Genomic DNA, 20,591 nt, shown 5'->3' with positions numbered 1-20,591 from the left:
TTTTTTTTGAGACAGAGTTTTGCTCTTGATACCCAGGCTGCAGTGCAATGGCGCGATCTCGGCTCACCACAACCTCCGCCTCCTGGGTTCAGGCAATTCTCCTGCCTCAGCCTCCTGAGTAGCTGGGATTACAGGCACGCACCACCATGCCCAGCTGATTTTTTGTATTTTTAGTAGAGACGGGGTTTCACCATTTGACCAGGATGGTTTCGATCTCTTGACCTCGTGATCCACCCGTCTCGGCCTCCCAAAGTGCTGGAATTACAGGCATGAGCCACCGATCTTAAGTGTAATTCTAAATACAAAGCAAATCAGCTTTTTGTTTGTTTGGTTTTTGGTTTTTGGTTTTTTTGAGATGGAGTCTCGCTCTGTCACCCAGACTGGAGTGCAATGGCACACTCTCTGTTCACCTCAACCTCCACCTCCTTGGTTCAAGCAATTCTCCTGCCTCAGCCTCCCAAGTAGCTGTGATTACAGGTGTGCGGCACCACACCCAGCTAATTTTTGTATTTTTTGTAGAGATGGGCTTTCACCATGTTGGTCAGGCTGGTCTCGAACTCCTGACCTCATGATCTGCTCACCTCAGCCTCCCAAAGTGCTGGGATTACATACATGAGCCACTGTGCCCGGCCAGAAAATCAGGTTTTTTGTTCCTGTTTATAACATGAAGCAAAGGTCATCTAGCACAGTATTCTGGTTTTAAAATGGCAAGGGCATTTTGAAAGTGAGGAGAGTAACGGGACTTAATGACTTTGATGAGTTAAGAATATGCTATTAACTGGCCCTCAACAAATGCTTGCTGTTGATGACATATAAATTGTTTTATAATGCTCAGTGCCTAGCACTCTTGATATATGAAAATGTTCTCTTCATTCAGAGGAATTACAAGATTACACTTAAAAGTGTTTTGTAAACTGTACACATATGTTTGTATGAAAAAACTCCCTTACTATCAACTATGTAAATAGCCATTTTCATTTATTTACTTTAAAACTTTACTTTTCAAGATAACGTCCCTTTAATTGAGTAGACAGGTTTATACAGGCCACACTAAGTTGTTTGATCCTCTGGCTTTTTTGGTAATTTTCTACTTCCTGCTTGCCTGGCAGAAGGTGTATTTATTTGACAGTTCTTTTGAAATCAGTTTGATGGAATGGAGCTTGAATCAAATTCCTGTTGTGCTTTCTGTTCAAAAATATTGATATGCACCAGAAATTTGTACTATGTTACTGATAAACTAATCTTGTTTATTGCCACTAATTTGTAGTCTAAATATCAAGAATTATTGCCCCCTACCATCTCTGTGCTTTTTGAAAATCAAGGATCATCTTTAGGTCAATAATAGTAAATCTACTTACCCAAGCTTAGCAGAAACCTGAACTGAACTTGACCAAAAAAATCACCAAATGCCCTTAATCACACTATACAGTACATACCCTATGTTAAATCTCATTAATCCATCCCCTGTCCCCTGTTTTTATTCATTCATTCATAAATTTGACAAATGTTTGTTATATGCCAGGACTCTGTGCCACTGAAAAAGAAACTCTAGGATTGTCTAGTGACAGAGTCCAACATGTAATCATATCATTAAATTGAAAATGTTAAATGTTAGGGTTGTAGAGATAGAGCTACCATCTCACATCCGTTATGATGGCTACTATCAAAAGAACAGGATGTAACAGCTGTTGGCAAGGATGTGGAGAAACTGAAACCCTTGTGTGTTGTTGATGAGAGTGTAAAATTGTACAGTTACTATGGAAAGTAGTATAAAGGTTTCTTAAAAATTTAAAAATAGAATTATCATGTGATCCAGCAACCCCATTTCTGAGTATATATATCCAAAAGAATTCAAAGCAGGAACTCAAAAAGATATTTGCACACCCATGTTTATAGCAATGTTATTCACAATAGCCAAGAGCTGGAAGCAACCCAAAATTTCATTGACAGATGAATGGATAAAAAAAAAAACTATGTGGCATGTACATACAATGAATATTATTCAGGCTTAAGTAAAAGGCAGTCTTGTCACATGCTACAACATGGATGAACCTGGAAGACATTATGCTAAGTGAAATAAGCCAATTACAAAAGGACAAACACTATGTGATGCCACTCATATGAAGTATCTAAAGTAGTCAAAATCATAGAAACAGAAAGTAGAAAGGTGATTGCTAAGGACTGGCAGAGAGGGTAGAGGGAAGAATTCGTGTTTAATGAGTATAGAGTTTTAGTTTTGCAAGATGAAAAAGTTCCAAGACTGTTGCACAACAATGTAAATACACTTAACACTACTACTAAAATATATACTTAAAGATAGATGGTAAATTTAATCTTTTTTTTTTTTAAGACAGTCTTACTCTGTCGCCAGGCTGGAGTACAGTGACGCAATCTTGGCTCACTGCATCCTCTGCCTCCCAGGTTCAAGTGAGTCTCAGCCTCCCAGGTAGCTAGGACTGCAGGTGCGCACCTCCACGCCCAGCTAATTTTTGTATTTTTAGTAGAGACAGCATTTCACCATGTTGGCCGGGATGGCCTCCATCTCTTGACCTTGTGATCAGCCCACCTTGGCCTCCCAAAGTGTTGGGATTACAGGCGTGAGCCACCGCACCCGGCCAATAAATTTAATATTACATGGTTTCTTTTACCACAATAAAAGATGACGCCAAGTACTAAACTTTTTATAGGTGCAAAAGCATTATAGAAATTTAGGTCTTTATCACTTCACCATACTATGTTCCACTAGCTAAAAAACTAATTTCTGATAATGTTATTGAGCGTTAATGGCTTAATGTTTTGTTCCAGTCAGATAATACATTATCATCTTATTAGTCTTTAATTCTATATCATCTTAACTTAAAGGTATAACTCTTAATATGAAAATTTAGCCCCATGAGAGAGGATTTAGGGGACCAAAATGGATCCTAAAATAATCCTACTTCATCAGATCTCTGGAGCCATTCTGCAGTTGGCGGGTCTCCTCTAGAGCACTAGAACATGTTTTGGTTTGTAATATATGTATATTAGTGTTTGTAGTCCTACAGTAAGTAGCTTAGAGTTAAATAAGTTGTCAGATATATTATTAAGCTGCTTAGGTATATCTTAGGAACTAACCAAGTATATATACTCAATATTTAAAACGTGATGAAATGTAGAAGGTAATGTGTTGTGGAGAAAGTGTTAATTTTAAAATTAGCAAATAACAGCCTGCTGTTTTGAGCTTTATTTGGAGGTGAGTTTTCCTTTTAGGAAATATTGAAAGAAAAGAATTATGTCTAAGTAAATTTGTGCAATTGCTTTTATATCAGATCATAATCTAAGTTCCTTCATACCCTCAGAGGTCAGAGGAATAAGCTCAATAGGCCATTAAAAGTTTAAAAACTATATGCATACCAAAAAAATGTGTTTTTATATATTCTCCTGGATAGACGGATTATAGCTTTTCTTCTTGCTTCTTTCTAAAGGGCTAAAAGTCATTGACTATTTGCTGACAGATCCCAAATGTATGTATCTCTAACACCATGCTCTTGACTTTTATGTAAAGCCCCTTAATGTTCACTGGAATGTCCAACAGGCATCTCAGACTCAATAGATCTGAAATTAAACTCATTGGTTCTTCTCATACCCTGAAACTTTTCTCCCTTCCAGTGTGTTTCCTATAAATGAATGGACCATCATTTCCCCAATTTACAAGGAAAAGTCTAAGGTGTCATTCTTAATTTTTCATTCACCTCTGGCTCCATTTCCTAAATCTGTGATTAATTTCTCTTGATTCTATCTCTTTAGTATCTCATATATGTCTACACATATTAGCTCTCACTGCTCCCTCCTTAGTTCAGTCCATCACAAATGACCAGTGGTGAAAACAATTCTGATAAACTGCAGTCAGTACATTTTTGAAAACCCATATATGATCTTGTTCTATTCCTATTTAAAATTACTCAGATTCTCCATGTCCCCTGAATAAACTCTTGACTATGGCCTTCAAGATCTTATTTTATCGGCCTTGTCTAAGCCGTCTTTTTGTCAAGCTCTGTGCTTCAGTCATTCTGAATTTACTTCAGTGTCTGAGATATGCCACATACTTTCTTTCTTATTAACCTCTGTGCATTTTCTTCTTTCAGCTTCAAAAAGTCTTTTCACCCAGACTCGTGTTATTTCGACTCAGCTCATCCCCTCACTGTCTGGCTAACTTTTACTGTAGAGGTGAAGCTTTCTCCTACGCTCTGTTGTTCTCTCTGTGTACTTCTCATATGTCACATTATCTTATCTTATAAACAGGAGTGAAGATTTGATATGGAAGAGACCCTGTTTGTCCTCCTCACTATTGTATTCCCTGTGTTCTCTGCTAGTGGTTCTCAAAGTCTGGTCCCTCCAATCAGCAGCATCACCATCACCTGGGAATTCTGTAGAAAAGCAAGTTCTCAGGCCCTACCCCAGACCTACTGAATCAGACACCCTGGAGATATGACCCAGCCACCTATGTTTTATCAGTCCCTTCAGGTGATTCTGATGCATGACATAGTTTGATGTCATATTTGGCAATAGGTAAAAATAATTTTTTAACCCAGTGGTATCTATGATTTGTTGCTTTTAAGTGCATAGCCACACAATCTCAGGGGCGTGTTGCTAAAAGGAGCTATGTAGCACACATAAAGCAGTTCATATTTCTTCACAGAGATCCAGAGATGGCTGAATGAGAGGTATCTGCACATCAGGCTGTAGTGTCTCACCCAACTTGTCTCTTATGGTCAGTGAGACAAATATTTGAAGGCTTTTCATCTCCCCTTTGAAGAATGGATCAAGAGGTAGAAAGTATTGTTAGCCTTCTCAATGATGATAATTTTATTATCATCCCATTTTATATTTCAACAAATATTTATCATGTATGGGCTCTGGGTTGAATCTGGCTTTGTCACCTAAGGGATATATGAACTCAGGCAATTTGCTTAACCTTTCTATGCCTCAGGTGCCTTATCTATATGGTGTTAATAATAGTACTTACCTTGTAGGGTTATTAGAAAGTGAAATAAGATAATACTTGTAAAGTGTTTAGGACAGTATATATATACATACTATTGTGTATATGTATGTGTGTGTGTATATATATATGTAGTGTCATATATATATATATATATATATATATGGCACCCAAGAAATAGTAACTATCACTATTATATATTAAATGTTGGGCTAGGTCTAGGGGTAGAGTGGTGAACAGGACAAAATCCCTCTGTGCATGGAGTTTACATTCCAGACTTTACAACTGTACAGAAAGAAATGTATTTCTATCCTACAGAAGTTAAATTAATGAGCTTCCTTGACTCTCATCTTTCCATGTCACATTTTCTTTATCTCTATCTCTGGTTCCTCCCTTTTCACATATGCACTTAATTGCTTGAATTTCTCAAGTCTTTCTAAGTTTAGCCATTTTAGTTCTTTCCTTTTCAGCCCTATTACTGGCACTATGGTGAAGTTCTCATTTCTCTTCTCTTGGACTTTTGTCATTTCTCCTAACTCTTATTCCTGCTTCTTGACTGTTCTCTCTGCCACTATCAGATTAATACCCCTGATCGTGTCATACCCTTGATCATGAGGGTTTTTCTCCTCAAAAACCTTCACTGAGTTGCTCCTTTTTTACCCAATGAAGTACAGATTCCTTAACCAAACATAAAAATCTCTCCAGAGTCTGGTCCCAACTACCTTCTGACTCCTCTTTTTTAGATGCACAGGCTGGAGCTGGTGATTATTAGATAGATCTTGTGCTTTTGGGCTTCGCTTCTTTGCAGAACAATGCCTTTCAACCCTGTTTTCATGTATCCACATCCTATGTACCATCCATTCTTTCAGTGAGCATCTACTGAAGACTTACAATATATCCAACCCTATAAAAGGTCAAGGAGGTAACAAAGATGAGTAAGGAGTAGATCTTACTCTCAAAGGGCCAGGAGGCTGAGAGACAGAGAAAAAGAAATGATGATGATGATGATGTGCAGGCAATATACACAATGATAATAGATCTATACAGAATATATAAGAGCAGAGAAAGAGACATATAAGCTATGTTTCAAGTCTTAGCTTAACTCCCATCTGCTTTAAGTTTCTTCTAACTTCTCAAGAGTCAAAAGTAACCTTTTCTTGTATCCTTGAATCTCCTTAGCACAAATTTACTACTTCTACTTTGTTTAATACATAGGTGCATACATATATATTTATATCTCTTTCCTGTTAGACTTTTAATTCTGGAAAATGATATACAGATTAAATTAGTAGTTTTCAACCAGAGGCAGTTTTCCCTCCTGCGGAACATTTGACATTATCTGGAGACAATTTTGGTTGTCGTAACAGAGAGGGTAGGAATAGGTAGTACTACTGGCATCTAATGGATAGAAGTCACAGATCCTGCCAAATCTCCTACAGTTTACAGCACGGATCCCCAGTGCGAAGAACCATGCAATCCCAAATGTCAGTAGTGCTGAGGGTAAGAAACTGAAGCCAGAGTAAGAATCTTCCCTCTGTCAGTTAAATAGCTGTGTGACCTTTGGCAAGTTAGGTTACCTCTGTAAGAATGAATGAGTTAATGTATGTAATATGGGCCAAGTGTGGTGGCTCATGCCTGTAATCCCAGCACTTTGGGAGGCTGAGGCAGGTAGATCATTTGAGGTCAGGAGTTCAAGAACAGCCTGGCCAACATGGCAAAACCCCGTCTTACTAAAAATACCAAAATTAACTTGGTGTGGTGGCAGCCACCTGTTATCCCAGCTATTCGGGAGGCTGAGACAGGGAGAATCTCTTGAACACAGGAGGCGAAGCTTACAGGGAGCCAAGATCGCACCACTGCACTCCAGCCTGGGTGACAGTGTGAGACTCTGTCTCAAAAAAAGAGAAAAAGAAAGAGAAAGGAAGAAATTGTTCTACAATATATATAAGTTTGGAACACAGCATTATGTACATGCTAGCTAATTATTTTCTAATATATATAGTAATATATATTAGCTTATGACAGTATTATTGATACCAAGATGAGATATTTGCATCTTATCATACTCCCTAGCGTAGTGACTTTCAGAAAAAAATGTTGACTAAATGGGTAGCTATGTAGCTCTTCTATACATGCACGTCATCTAGAATCATCTCTTCCATCTTTTCACTGATTCATGTATATATATGAATCATCACTATCAAAGGCACCCACCTCTATAGGACTGTGTCCTGGCCCGCTATACTTCTATGCTAAAGAAGGAAAATAGAGCATCTCTGTGCTGTCCGTAAGGTACAGATGGAACAACAAAGGTCACAAAACCACAAATTCCCTGGGAAGCTAAATAATAAGCAATACAAGTGAGAAGCAGATCAAAAACATTTTTTAACTTACACTGCCTGATTCTTTTTTGGGCCTTGACTTGTTGATATCTTTAGTAGAAGATATTTGTTAGCTGGATTGTGGATTCCCCCTTTTTTCTCATTACATTTAAAAAAAGGAAAATACGTGATCAAATACTTGCCTGTTTTTAAGTAATCCTTCCTGTGCATGACCTTCCTCCTTTCTACACAATGCCTATAAGCAGTCTGTAACCCATCTACTGCTGCTATTTATTAACCAGATGAACTAAGCACTTTCAGTCATATCAGTGCTACTGTATTAATATAGTTACATCTTTGTATCAGTGACCTTTATGCCTGTGTCTTTTTAGGTGACATCAACAGTACAAACTCCTTTAATTTATGAATAATGCATATGGAAGCATCATCTACTTACACTATACAGATGTTTTGGAATAAATGTAAAAGCATTTTTCTTTGTATTCTGTAAGAAATATTTTTCTAATATTAGGTATGAGGTGATATTATGTTATTCTAACAAAGATCTGACATACCTGGAGTTATCTAACAACAACATATTTTTAATTATGATTTAAAATATTACTAATAGTGTGGAACCCACAAAGTACCATCCTAGTAAAGTAGCAATTATCATTTTGCATATTTTATTTCTCTATACAGATATTTCATACCTATATATATTAGTCAAGGTTCTGCAGAGAAACAGAACCAATAGGGTGTGTGTGTGTGTGTGTGTGTGTGTGTGTGTGTGTGTGTGTGTGTAGAGAGGTTTATTATAAAGGGTTGCTTCATGCAATTTGAAGGCACACAAGCTCCAAGATCCTCAGGATGAGTTTGCAAACTGGAGATTCAGGAGAGCCAGTGATGTATTTCAAGTCTGAGTCTGAAGGTCAGAGAAACAGTACAACTGCTGGTATAGTTCTAGTTCAAAGACTGGCAGGCTCAAGAGCCAAGAAAGTTTCAGTTTGAGTCCAAAGGAGGAAAACAATGGCCCAGTTCTAAGGCAATTAGGCAGAAAGAATTCTCTTACTCAGAAGAGATTTAACCTTTTTGTTCTTTTCAGGCCTTCAACTGATTGGAAAGGGCCCCCCCGTAATATGGAGGGCAGTCTGCTTTACTCAGTCTACTCATGTAAATGTTAATCTCCTCCAAAAACACTCACAGAAACAGCCAGAATGAGATTTGACCAAATATCTGGGCAACCTTTGGTCAAGTCAAGTTGACACATGCAACTAACCATTACACTGTATTCATAGGTGATCACAAAGTGTACAATTTTATAACCTAGTTTTAAGAATGTTTTATTATAGTCATGTATAAAAATTATTAACATATAGTAACTCACTTGGCATATTGAGAAGTAACTATAATAAAGGATCTTTTTTTTTTTAATATTTTTTTTGAGATGGAGTTTTGCTCTTGTCACCCAGGCTGGAGTGCAATGGCACAATCTCGGCTCACCGCCACGACCTCCGCCTCCTGGGTTCAAGCAATTCTCCTGCCTCAGCCTCCCGAGTAGCTGGGACTACAGGCGTGTGCCACCACGCCCAGCTAATTTTTGTATTTTTAATAGAGATGGGGTTTTACCATGTTGACCAGGATGGCCTTGATCTCTTGACCTTGTGATCCACCCTCCTTGGCCTCCCAAAGTGCTGGGATTATAGGCGTGAGCCACCACTCCCGGCCAATAAAGAATCTTAAAGCATGGGCCATATCTCAAAGAACCATAAACCAAAATTAATATAATTGAATATGCAATTTGTCCTTTATGCTAAAGCTATGAAAAATGTTTTTCATATATGAGGCTCTTTGAATAGGTTTTTACATTTGAGACTCTTTGGAAAGAAGCTTAAAGAGAAATATGATACAAATAATCTGCACTAGGCTGTCTTGAACTTCATGCACATTTAATTTAGTTCAACAGACATGTATTGAGTATCTACTATGTAACATTCTGTGTTACTTAAGAGGGATACTAAGATGTGTTAAAAAAAAAAAATGTTTCCCCCCAAGGAAGACAAACAAGGACTCATCTAACTATACAACAAGGTAATATTAATTAACTACTTCATCAGAGATGCTAATGAAGTGTGATGCAGAAATATAACTATCATATATGAGAGAATGGTTTAAAAAACCTGTTTGGAAGCATTTATTCAGCATATATAAGGGGAAACATCATCTCTGGCCTATCCATAGTAGCCAGAGACAAAGAAAAAATATTTTTGGTGGAAAGAACAGATAAGAAAAAGTTGAGAAACAAAAAGTTATATTTTGCCCACAGAAAATTATCTAAATGTGCTGAAGTGTTTAGGTTGTGATAGAGGAAGGAATGATGACAGAAGGAAACTTTAAAATCTGCTTGCAAAATGGAAATAGAAGCAGGTCACAGTGAGCCCTGAATGTCATTATTTTAAAATTTGAATGTTTAAAAATTAGGAGCCATGAAAATATTTGACAAGTGGAACAACGTCTCTAATCTATAATTTAGAAAACAATTTAAGGGATATATTAAAGTGTTGTGAGATTGTAAAGAGGGTACCCACTTTTATTACATATATCTAACTGATTTCTAAAGAGGGTTTGAGACAGTTTATAGAATTGATAAATAAAGGTGTAAAAATAGGAGCCGAGTAAATAAAGGCAAGAAAATAAGATGAAGCTTTAGTAACGATGCTACCAAACACACCAACAACAAAAGCAAGAATTCAGTATTGATAGAAGTGGCCCAGAAGTTTAGCTCTGAACCTCTTAATGGCAGGAAATAGGAACGATGATTACTTATAACTGAGATCCTGCTTGTTGTGTCACAGAAAAAAATAGAAGCAATCAGAAGAGACTTTCCCTATCATCCCTTTACCAGCCTACCTGTGTGAATTCCCACATGCTCTGCCATCTTACTACAGATGAACTGTCCGTACTCTTCTGTAAAGCCAGCTCCTCCATTTGCCCTTTGGCTGCAATCTCCTTGTCTTCTCAACGTGTTCCTCTAGCAATCTCCATTCTCTCCTGCATTTCCAGTTTTCCCTGTCGAATCATTCCTATCAGCATAAAAATATGTTGTGTTTTTTTAATCTTTAAGAAGCAAACAAAGCAAACAACCTAAGGAAAACTCCTTTAATTAGGCTTCCTTCTCCTGTACTACTCTACCCATTCATCATGAGAAAATGCTAATCAAAACGGCAGTGAGGAAAGAAAAAAAAAAAAAAAAACAAAAAACTGCAGTAAGGCCAAGTAAGGTGGCTCTTACCTAACAGTGGGAGACCAAGGCAGGAGGATCCCTTGAGGCCAGGAGTTTGAGAACAGCCTCAGCAATATAGTGAGATCCCCATCTCTCTAAAAATTTTAAAAATTAGCCAGGTGTGGTTTTACATGCCTGTAGTCCCAGCTACTTGAGAAGCTGAGACAGGAGGATCATCTGAGCTCAGGATTTTGAGGCAGCAGTGAGCTATGATTGCACCACCTTACTCCAGCCTGGGCAACAGAGAGAGATCCTGTCAAAAAACAAAAGAAAACAAAAACTGCAGTAATGCAGTGAGATTTATTAGTCAATTTTTAGACTGGCAAAACCTCAAGTCTTCGTAATCTCTCTATGGACAAGGCTTATGGAAAAACTCTTACATGTTGCTGGTAGAAGTGCAAAGTGGTACAGCTGTTATATAAGGGAATCTGATAATAAATATAAAAACTACAGATGATTTACTTTCTCATGCATTATCTCAGAGAATCATTTTAAGAGAAATACTTGTATGGACAGAATGAGATATCACAAGCTTGTTTGCTGAAACATCATTTATAGTAGCAAAGGTTTGAAAAAACTCTTAATTCTCGATTAATAACAGATTGGTTATATAAACAGTGCTACAGCCACTAATGGAATTCTATGTACCATTTTTAAAAAAGGATCTCTAAACTACTGATATGGAAATATCTACTGATAGTTAAAAATGCAAGTTGCCTGCTGGGGGTGGTGGCTCATGCCTGTAATCCCAACCCTTTGGGGGCCGAGGTGGGCAGATCACCTGATGTCAGGAGTTCAAGACCAGCCTGGCCAACATGGCAAAACCTTATCTCTACTTAAAAAAGAAAAATTACCCAGGCATACTGGCGCACACCTGTAACCCCAGCTACTCAGGAGGCTCAGACAGGAGAATTGCTTGAACCCAGGGAATGGCGGTTGCAGTGAACTGAGATTGTGTCACTGACTGCATTCCAGCCTGGGCTACGAGCCAGACTCTGCCTCAAAAAAGAAAAGCAAGGTACCCAATAATTTTTAAGATTTCTGACCTTTTGTAAAAGGAAGAAATAAGAACATGTATTCATGTTTGCTTGGATTTGCATAAGGAAACTTTAAAAGTTAGCAAAAATGATTGCTCATAAAGGATGGGCTGGGGAATTAGAAAAACATCTGTTGTAATAATTTTCAGTCTTATTATCTCTTTTAAGCTCTCATATACTTTTATGTAAAATAGAAAATGATTTTCTCAAATTGTGTATTATATTTTCTTTGGAACAAAATAATCTGTATATATAGCACTTGCTAAATTTTCTATTATATTTTGTCATAAAATTATTTCTTAAAAATTCTGTTCCTAGATCCATATTTATTCTCTCGGAATGACACTGTATTGGGGCGCAGATCATGAAGTGCCTCAGAGCCAAGTAAGTTAAGTTTTTACAGTTGTTACACTTTTTACATGTGTGCAGTTTTACGCCTTTTGTCATAGCTCTTCCACACATTTATATGTGTTCTACAGTGTACGGTCAGGTATATCAGCATTCCTATAGAGGTTGTTTACATTAATAATGTCATACTTTCAGAATGAATTTACAATAAAGTACTAAAGACACTATTTTTAAGATATTCTTAGAATTGTAGCAATCACTACCCAAGCTTCAACAACTTAGTCTGTGAGATGTAGCTGGCCTCTTCAAAAATTATAGCAAAAGAAATGGGAATGTACCTCATTTTATCTAATTTGGTGACTGTTAAGAGAGATTGGACATCCCTTGTCTTTGATGATTCATTCTACTGAAAGTGATAGCTCTTTTGATGCAAAAACTCTAGGAATAGTAGCCCTATGTCTCAGAGCGTAGTGTTAGAGAATGTCATAGCTTTTTCCCTTGGCATGTCAATCACACATCATACTTCACTACCCCTACAGCAGCAGACACACGTATTAAAGTAACACTTGCTGAGGTCTTGGGCCCTGATTGCCATTGAGCTGCTTCTAGTTATTATTTTCTAAAATAATTCTGATTCCTAAAGACCGATATAAACATAGTAGTAATAGTAATTGAAAATTTAAAAATAGCCATATTTCATCAAGGCAAGATATAACATATAGAATTAGGTTTCATTTTAGGTCTTTATAAGTCAAAACCCAAAATAACTAGGTGTGTTTTTTCTGATTAAATATAAGAAGTAACAAGCATTTTAGGCTTTTATTCTAAAATCCAAACATCTTAAGATCCATCAACGATAAATGATATTCTTCATTTCGTTTGATTTTATGTCATGAAAAAAATGTATGTTTTCTTTCTCTCTTCAGTTTCAATTCTGTAAATATAAACGAGAAGGTTAAATTATTACTGGAAATACTGGTGTCCTATATTATGCAACCTAACTTGTAAAATGTGATTTCAGTCTATAACACATTATGCTCTTTTCTGATAGCTGAAAATAAAGTCAATATCAAATACAAATAGAGGGTCAATATCAATAAATATAAATTAGAAGGGAAATATTAACTTGTATTTTAGAATCAGAAATCAAAATATTTTAGAAATATTTAACATTAATTCAAAAGTATTTATTAAGTACCTACCTTGTGTCAGATACTGTTAGACACTAGGACTATAGTGACCCATACCTATGAAGTTTTTGGAAGGAACAGACAGCTAAACGGCTGATTACAAAATAATGCAGTAAATGCTATGTTAGGGAAAATGGAGGACGCTATGGAAAACAGAGTTCATACTTTTGGTTTGGCTTGGAGGGAGAGGACAAGTTTTTTAAAGGACATTGCATCTAAGCAAATACCTAAAGGATGATATATTAATACTACCCAAATGGACGGGAAGTGAAAAGGTCATAGGAAAGGCATTTTTTTTAGACCAAAGTGGATATACCAGTTTAAAGTGTCATCAGCTTGGAGGTGAGTTTTAATTGCTCCACTCCTTACCTATTCTTGTATTCTTAGTATTTTTATTTTTCACTATTTTATTGGGTGTGTAGTAGCTTCTTCTTGTAGTGGTTTTAATTTGCATTTCTTAGTGAATAATGATGTTGGCCACTCTTTCATGTGCTCCTTGGCCATTTATATATAATATTCCACAAAATATGAAACCAATTTTTTAAAAAGCCCTCACATTCTGGCTTCTCTGGCCAACATAATGAGAATCTATATTTAAATGGTCTTGAGGCATTATAGTATTTTAAATCTCCTTTAAGTTATCGTGGAAGTATCTAATTATATACGTTGACTGTATTATATTTTATGTAATATTATGAAAGTTTATTCCCTCAAATGGGGTGTGGGGGTATGTGTGTGTGTGTGTGTGTGTATACACGTGTGTGTACATATAGTAAGTGTTTATCAAAACATTTGAATAACCCAAGAATTTCACTATTTTATATTTTAAAATGCTTGGAGTTTTTCTGTACTTCCTATCTAGGGAAGTATAAGTTAACCATCTTCTACTAATATTTTTTTGGACCATAAGAAGGTAAAACACAGTAAGATACTTATGCTAATAAGGAATTTATTTCCTTCAAGTATGTGAAGTGTATTTTAGTGTGATTCCTGTGATTCCTAGAATGATTTGTCTCATTAAAAAGAATATTTGCTCACATTTATTAATGTGGCTTTTCCTTTATTTATATTCAGCCTATCAAGCTGGGAGATCATCTCAACAGCATACTGCTTGGAATGTGTGAGGATGTTATTTATGCTCGAGTTTCTGTTCGAACTGTGCTGGATGCTTGCAGCGCCCACATTAGGAATAGCAATTGTGCACCCTCATTCTCTTATGTGAAACACTTGGTAAAACTCGTTCTGGGAAATCTTTCTGGGGTAAGCTACAGTTACAATGGTAAAAATTGTCATATTTTAAAATTTAGTGGATATCACAAAAGTTCTTTAAAGATACTATATAGGTAGCGTTTTCTCAATGAAGACTAAAAATGGAAAATTTAAGTTCTTCTTCTAATATAAATTGTTTATTTCAAACAATACTTAAAATTTAGAAGCTCATTGCAATAAGTATAGATTTTGCGAAGTTATTCCCCAAAGTATCATAGAATGATAGCATGTTTGAGCTGAAAATGTCTACCCTTGTTTTCTTTCTTAGATTTTGTGAACACCTAGAAAAAAATGTATTAACATGAAAATGGGTTTTAGAAATATTTAAATGTACTTTTGGTTGCTTTACAGCTATTTCTGGACCACTCATTTGTTTGCATCTTGTAGGTATTTCCCAAACCTTCACTTTCCCTCCTTTTCTGAACACTGCTGCCTAGTACACAGAGAGAATCCATGCTTGTATCCCTGACAGATTTCCCCAAGACCTGGACTCTTCTGTTTTTTCTCTTGTCTTGGATATGAAGAATCCCAAGAATAACCAATGCTCTATCTTACCTGAAAGTCCCACCTCTGTTCTGCATTTCTAAGGCTGTATTCTATCTTGTTTGCACTATCTGATCTGGATGTATAGTTTATCTGCTCTTATCTTTAGCGTTATAGTCCCTGAGTGTTGGTCCTTCTTCTTCGTACAGGTTACAAATTTACCACTGCCACACAGTGTTCTTGTTGGCTTCCTCAGAATTCCTCATCAGTAGGGGTTTAGTTCCCATCTTAACCAGGATGTCAGATGGCTGCCAGGAATATATCCAAATTCCACACCATTTTCCAGTTGATAACTGACAGGTCCAGAGAACTTTTAGACAAATGGTTTGTAAACTCTTCCCCAAGAAACCTTTGCAGTCCTATAGTAAAAGGAAATGTAGTAAGTAGAGGCTGAATAAATGGGTTTCTTGGTTGCCCATTTTCCATCTTTAACTAGAGCAGTTTCAGTTTTATTTGATCTGTTTGTTTCTGCATGTGATTTTTTTTGAACAAAGGTAAAGCTGTTAAAAATTCTATGAAAATCATCTGTTTAGAACAAAGTCTCTCACATTGTTTTTAATATTTTTGTTCAAAAAAATTCCTCTATACTATGCTTAAGAAAAAAACTGAAGGAAAATTTCACTGCAGAACTTCTTAGAGCCTTAATATAATAGACTGTATTACTAACCTTCAAGAAGAATAGGCATGTAAATGAAGCATTTCCCAGACTTACTTGGTCTTGGAGGTCTTTTTTTCACAAACATTCTCATAAGACTAATATTCTTTAAAACTTCACTTCATGGATAAGGAAATTGATACCCAAATAACTATGGGATTTGAGTTTTCTATTAGTCAGTCCAGGGACTTTTTAATTACACCACATTTTCTCTAAGACTTTTGTGCTGTTTGCTAATTTTACTCCTATAGTAAAATTGTGAGAGAGATATTTGTTCTGTCTTTGATTGAAGAATTATTTTTCTGTCTCCATAGAAATTCTATTGGCTATCTAATAATTGCCATATTACATATAAAATCTTCATCCCTTTGAGGTTTAGCACTTAGGTCTCCTTATTATAGTGGATCTTTATTGTTCATTTATTTATGAAACCTGTGCTAGAGACTGTAGAAGATACAAATTTGAATAAAATATTTCATCTAGGCTGGGCGCGGTGGCTCACGCCTGTAATCCCAGCACTTTGGGAGACCAAGGCAGGCGGATCACGAGGTCAAGAGATCAAGACCATCCTGGCCAACATGGTGAAACCCCGTCTCTACTAAAAATACAAAAATTAGCTGGGCATGGTGGTGAGCGCCTGTAGCCCCAGCTACTCGGGAGGCCGAGGCAGGAGAATTGCTTGAACCCAGGAGGCGGAAGTTGCAGTGAGCCAAGGTCGCGCCACTGCACTCCAGCCTGGCGCCTGGCGCCAAAGTAAGACTCTGTCTCAAAAAAAAAGAATATTTCATCTAAGAGTTTTTATCTAAAATGCCATAACCATTTGCTTAATTATAAAATGAAAGAAGGCTGTAAAAAGATACACAGTAAAAACTTTAACATCTATGAGAGTTTGAAGAAAAAGGATACAAATTATGACTGCATTGAAAAATAGCACTTTGTAGCTGAGCATGGTGGCGCATGCCTTTAGTCCTAGGTACTTGGGAGGCTGAGGTGGGAGGACCACTTGAGCCTGGGAGGTCAAGGCTGTGATAAGCCGTGATCACACCACTGCAGTCCAGCCTAGGCAACAGAATGAGACCCTACCTCAAAATAAAAGAAAAAATAGCACTTTGAACTACATCCTGTAGGCTAGATAGAAAGAGTAATCGCAGAGGAAAGTGAATCTGGATAAAGGCTGTGAAATAGAAAAGCAGGTATGTTTGGGGAACAGTATGGCATAGGGTGTATCATGGGGTTATTTAATGGGAGAGAAAAATAGAAGGATCAATTGGAATCAGCATGTAGAGAGCCTCCCTTCACAAAGACAATTTTTTTTTTTTTAATAGAGACAGGGTTTCACCATGTTGGCCAGGATGGTCTCCACCTCTTGACCTTGCAATCTGCTCACCTCGGCCTCCCAAAGTGCTGGGATTACAGGCGTGAGCCATCACTCCCTGCCAAAGACAAATTTTTACTAAGTATAATAATGTTCCCCTTACCTTTCTGTTGCTCTTCCTCATCTCCTAAACACTGGATAGAAGTAATTGCAACGGCTACCTTTTTTCAAGTGTTTTTTACTTTGTGCCAGGCACTATACTAAGGAGTTTATGTGCGTTATCACGTTATTCATCATAACAACCTCAATTTAATAGAGACACTTTTATCCTCATTTTAGAAGGCATGAAACTAAGGCTAAGAAAGATTAAATAACTTGCACATAGCTACAGATATGGTAAATGACAAAGACATTGGAGCTGGGTGTTTTTGATCCCAATATATTACTTAAAGCTTTTGCCTTCAGTAGCTGATAGAATGAGTTAGTCTTTCACTAGTGTGAAATTCATTCTAAGAGACCATCATTCTTACTTAAAATTAATTAGTGTGGGGTAAAAATCAGCAAGCCAGCTTACTTGTCTAGGTTTTTCCACTGATTTAATGTTATACTATTTGGACCACAATTTTACTTATCTGTAAAATAGGAATAATAATATGTGTCAATCACCTATATTATTAAACTGTTGTGAAAGTAATTATTTCCCTATTAATGAGCTACTTTGTGTTCCTTAGAAGTTTCCTTGCTATTTCTCCCTTCATCTGTAACATGAGGATAATACTGTCTACCATATGAGGTTGACTGAGGATTAAATAGCACAAAGTGTGCACCTAACATGTAGTAACTGTTCAATAAACAATAGTTATTAATAGTTATTAATAGTAACTTCCATGTAGGAATTTTCAAAGATGTGGGATATTTACTGTCTTTTCAGTCGCTGACAGTACCGTATAATCTGAACTAATATCATTTATACAACTTAAATAACATTATTTCAGAAATACTTCCATTTGCAAGTCTTCTTATAGGTAGAAAACATAATGCTTGAGCCATGAATATACTACCTTAGATAAGTTTTTAATCCATACTCAAGCAAGATTCACTAATGGATCAATACTAAAACATTTCTGTGGGGTGTGTGTGTGTGTGTGTGTGTGTGTGTGTGTAAACAAATACGTATGCGTACTCTTGGTGCTAGATTTAAGTAATTTCTCTTTACCATTCTCTCTTCCATTTATAGTGACATTTCTCCTGTCGTTGCTCACCTGAATAAAAGACTGTGATCTGTCCATTTTTTTAGCCTTTATAATGTGGAGTTTGACCTAATTTGACATACTTTATTTCAAGAAAATACCCTTGGTTAAAACTATTAAACTTTAAGACTACTTAAACATTTTGCTTTAAAGGGAACTCAAAAGAGCATTGATTTAAATTTGTTATCCCTCAGAGTGTCCATTTAAAGACAGCATTTCTCAGCCAGGCATGGTGGCTCATGCCTGTAATCCTGGCACGTTGGGAGACCAAGGCAAACAGATCACTTGAGGTCAGGAGTTCAAGACCCGCCTGACCAACATGGTGAAACCCTCTACTAAAAATACAAAATTTAGCTGGGTGTGGTGGCTTGCTCTGGTAGTCCCAGCTACTCTGGAGGGTGAGGCACGAGAATTGCTTGAACCCGGGAAGCGGAGGTTGCAGTGAACCGAGATCCTCCAACCTGGGCAACAGAGCAAATCTGTCTCAAAAAAGAAAAAAAAAAAAAAAAAAAAGACTTAGCATTTCTCAAATGTAATTTCTAGCAGGTAAGATCTATAAAATTATTTTGGAAAGTAATTTAAATCCTTAATGCATAATCAGGAGAAAACTTTATTATACCAAAATTAATGTGGTTTTTAAATTATAATCTAACTTAAGAGTAGTAGTTGGTTGGGGAAAAAAGACTTCAAGTTTACTGTTTTCAAATAGAACTCATTTTAGCAAGTTTAATCTAATGGTGTTTTCTAGTTATTAGGTTACTCTTCAGTCACTGCTTCTTGCCTTTTAATTTTCTAAAATGAATTGGCCAGCCCTGGGCTATGTACATCTGATCCAAGAATACAAATTACTGTACAAATACAATAGGACGTAGAGTCTCATTGTTTTATACTATGTCCTCCAAAAACCATGTAACTAGTGTCATTCTGTAGATAGTTACCATGAAAACAAAAGGGAGATCCTTTTGTCAAACTTGATTTTTTATTACCTGTGTACAGACAGATCAGCTTTCCTGTAACAGTGAACAAAAGCCTGATCGAAGCCAGGCTATTCGAGACCGATTGCGAGGAAAAGGATTACCAACAGGTAAGAATATATTAATAGGAAATTTCTAGGCTTTAATCTTACCCCATTTTTTTTAACAAAATTATACTTACCTGGCTTTGAAATCTGGTAGTTGAGACTATGATTAGAACACAAGTGTAGAAAGTCGAGGTAGGGAATAGACAGGAACACTAGCTACATTAAAAAATAATTTCATTAAAGTTACGCAGAAAACATTATTAATATAGTTAGGATTCCCAGAGTATATTATTTCCCTTTCCAGTGTTGGTATACCAATAATAATATCATTTATTTACTTTATCATGGTATTTCATATTAAAAATATTTTTTAAAGCATGACTGAATAAACACATGCATGTTTATGAACATAAACACTACTGAAACAAAAGTTTCAGAAAACATTTTTCTTACTGCACTCTGATATTTTCTATACTATTTCTTTTTTTTTTTTAATGCTAGTAATAACTCACTAAATTGATTTCATCATGGAGTTATCAAATACTACCTTAGGTTATATGATACTTAGTAAATAAAAACTAATGATGAATAGTGGTTTTGCTGTTTGTCAATAGCATAATGTAATTATGTATCCTATGATAATAATTAAATTGATTTTTTTTTAAAGAAATGAATGGAAATTTCAGGTTGGGCATAGTGGCTCACACCTGTAATCCCAGCACTTTGGGAGGTCGAGGCGGATGGATCACCTAAGGTTAGGAGTTCAAGACCAGCCTGGCCAACATGGTGAAACCCCGTCTCTTCTAAAAATACAAAAATTAGCCAGGCGTGGTGATGGGTGCCTATAATCCCAGCTACTTGGGAGGCTAAGACAGGAGAATCACTTAAACCTGGGAGGCGGAGATTGCAGTGAGCCAAGATCTCACCACTGCACTCCAGCCTGGGCAACAAAGAGCAAAACTGTGTCTCACAAAAAAAAAAAAAGAAAGAAAGAAAAGAAAAGAAAAAGAAATGAATGGAAATTGCAAACACTTGAAATAAAAGTAAATATAATTTTATGTGACAATTTATTTTTCATTGTTAAGTTTCAAGCATGGCTTATTTATAAAATAAACTTTTGATTTTACTGATTATCTTTGTTCTTTTCTTATCAAGCAATATTGAATCATGATAATCTAAACATTAACAAAAATACTTTTTTAGATCTAGTCTTAGATCTCGGGGCTAAGTAGAAGTAAATGTACAAGTTGCTTAAATATATTCTAATAAAATATATTCTAATTGATATAGGTTGTAAAACAGATTAAAAAGTTAAGATTTTAATTTAATCAGAACATCAGAGAAGGCTGTCTTATTTAAAACCTATGAGCAACTCTAA

The 20,591-nt window shown here is 36.2% G+C and overlaps 1 protein-coding gene across 9 annotated transcripts in view; it reads left to right on the top strand.

The window, feature by feature from the left end:
- Positions 1–20,591, top strand: part of PTPN13 (protein tyrosine phosphatase non-receptor type 13) — a 208,489-nt gene that overhangs the window by 74,342 nt on the left and 113,556 nt on the right. For all 9 annotated transcript variants that reach the window (XM_032239688.1, XM_032239695.1, XM_032239689.1 and 6 more), the window contains exons 4-6: positions 11,941–12,006; positions 14,235–14,420; positions 19,189–19,276. In XM_032239688.1, the coding sequence (XP_032095579.1) occupies positions 11,941–12,006; positions 14,235–14,420; positions 19,189–19,276 (340 nt within the window). The remainder of the gene's footprint in view (positions 1–11,940; positions 12,007–14,234; positions 14,421–19,188; positions 19,277–20,591) is intronic.

The sequence above is a fragment of the Sapajus apella genome, unplaced genomic scaffold, assembly GCF_009761245.1.
Source record: "Sapajus apella isolate SASKATOON/1434 unplaced genomic scaffold, GSC_monkey_1.0 scaffold45, whole genome shotgun sequence".
Lineage (NCBI taxonomy): Eukaryota > Metazoa > Chordata > Mammalia > Primates > Cebidae > Sapajus > Sapajus apella.
Note: the sequence above shows the minus strand (reverse complement) of the source record. Positions and strands in the feature narration are given on the sequence as shown.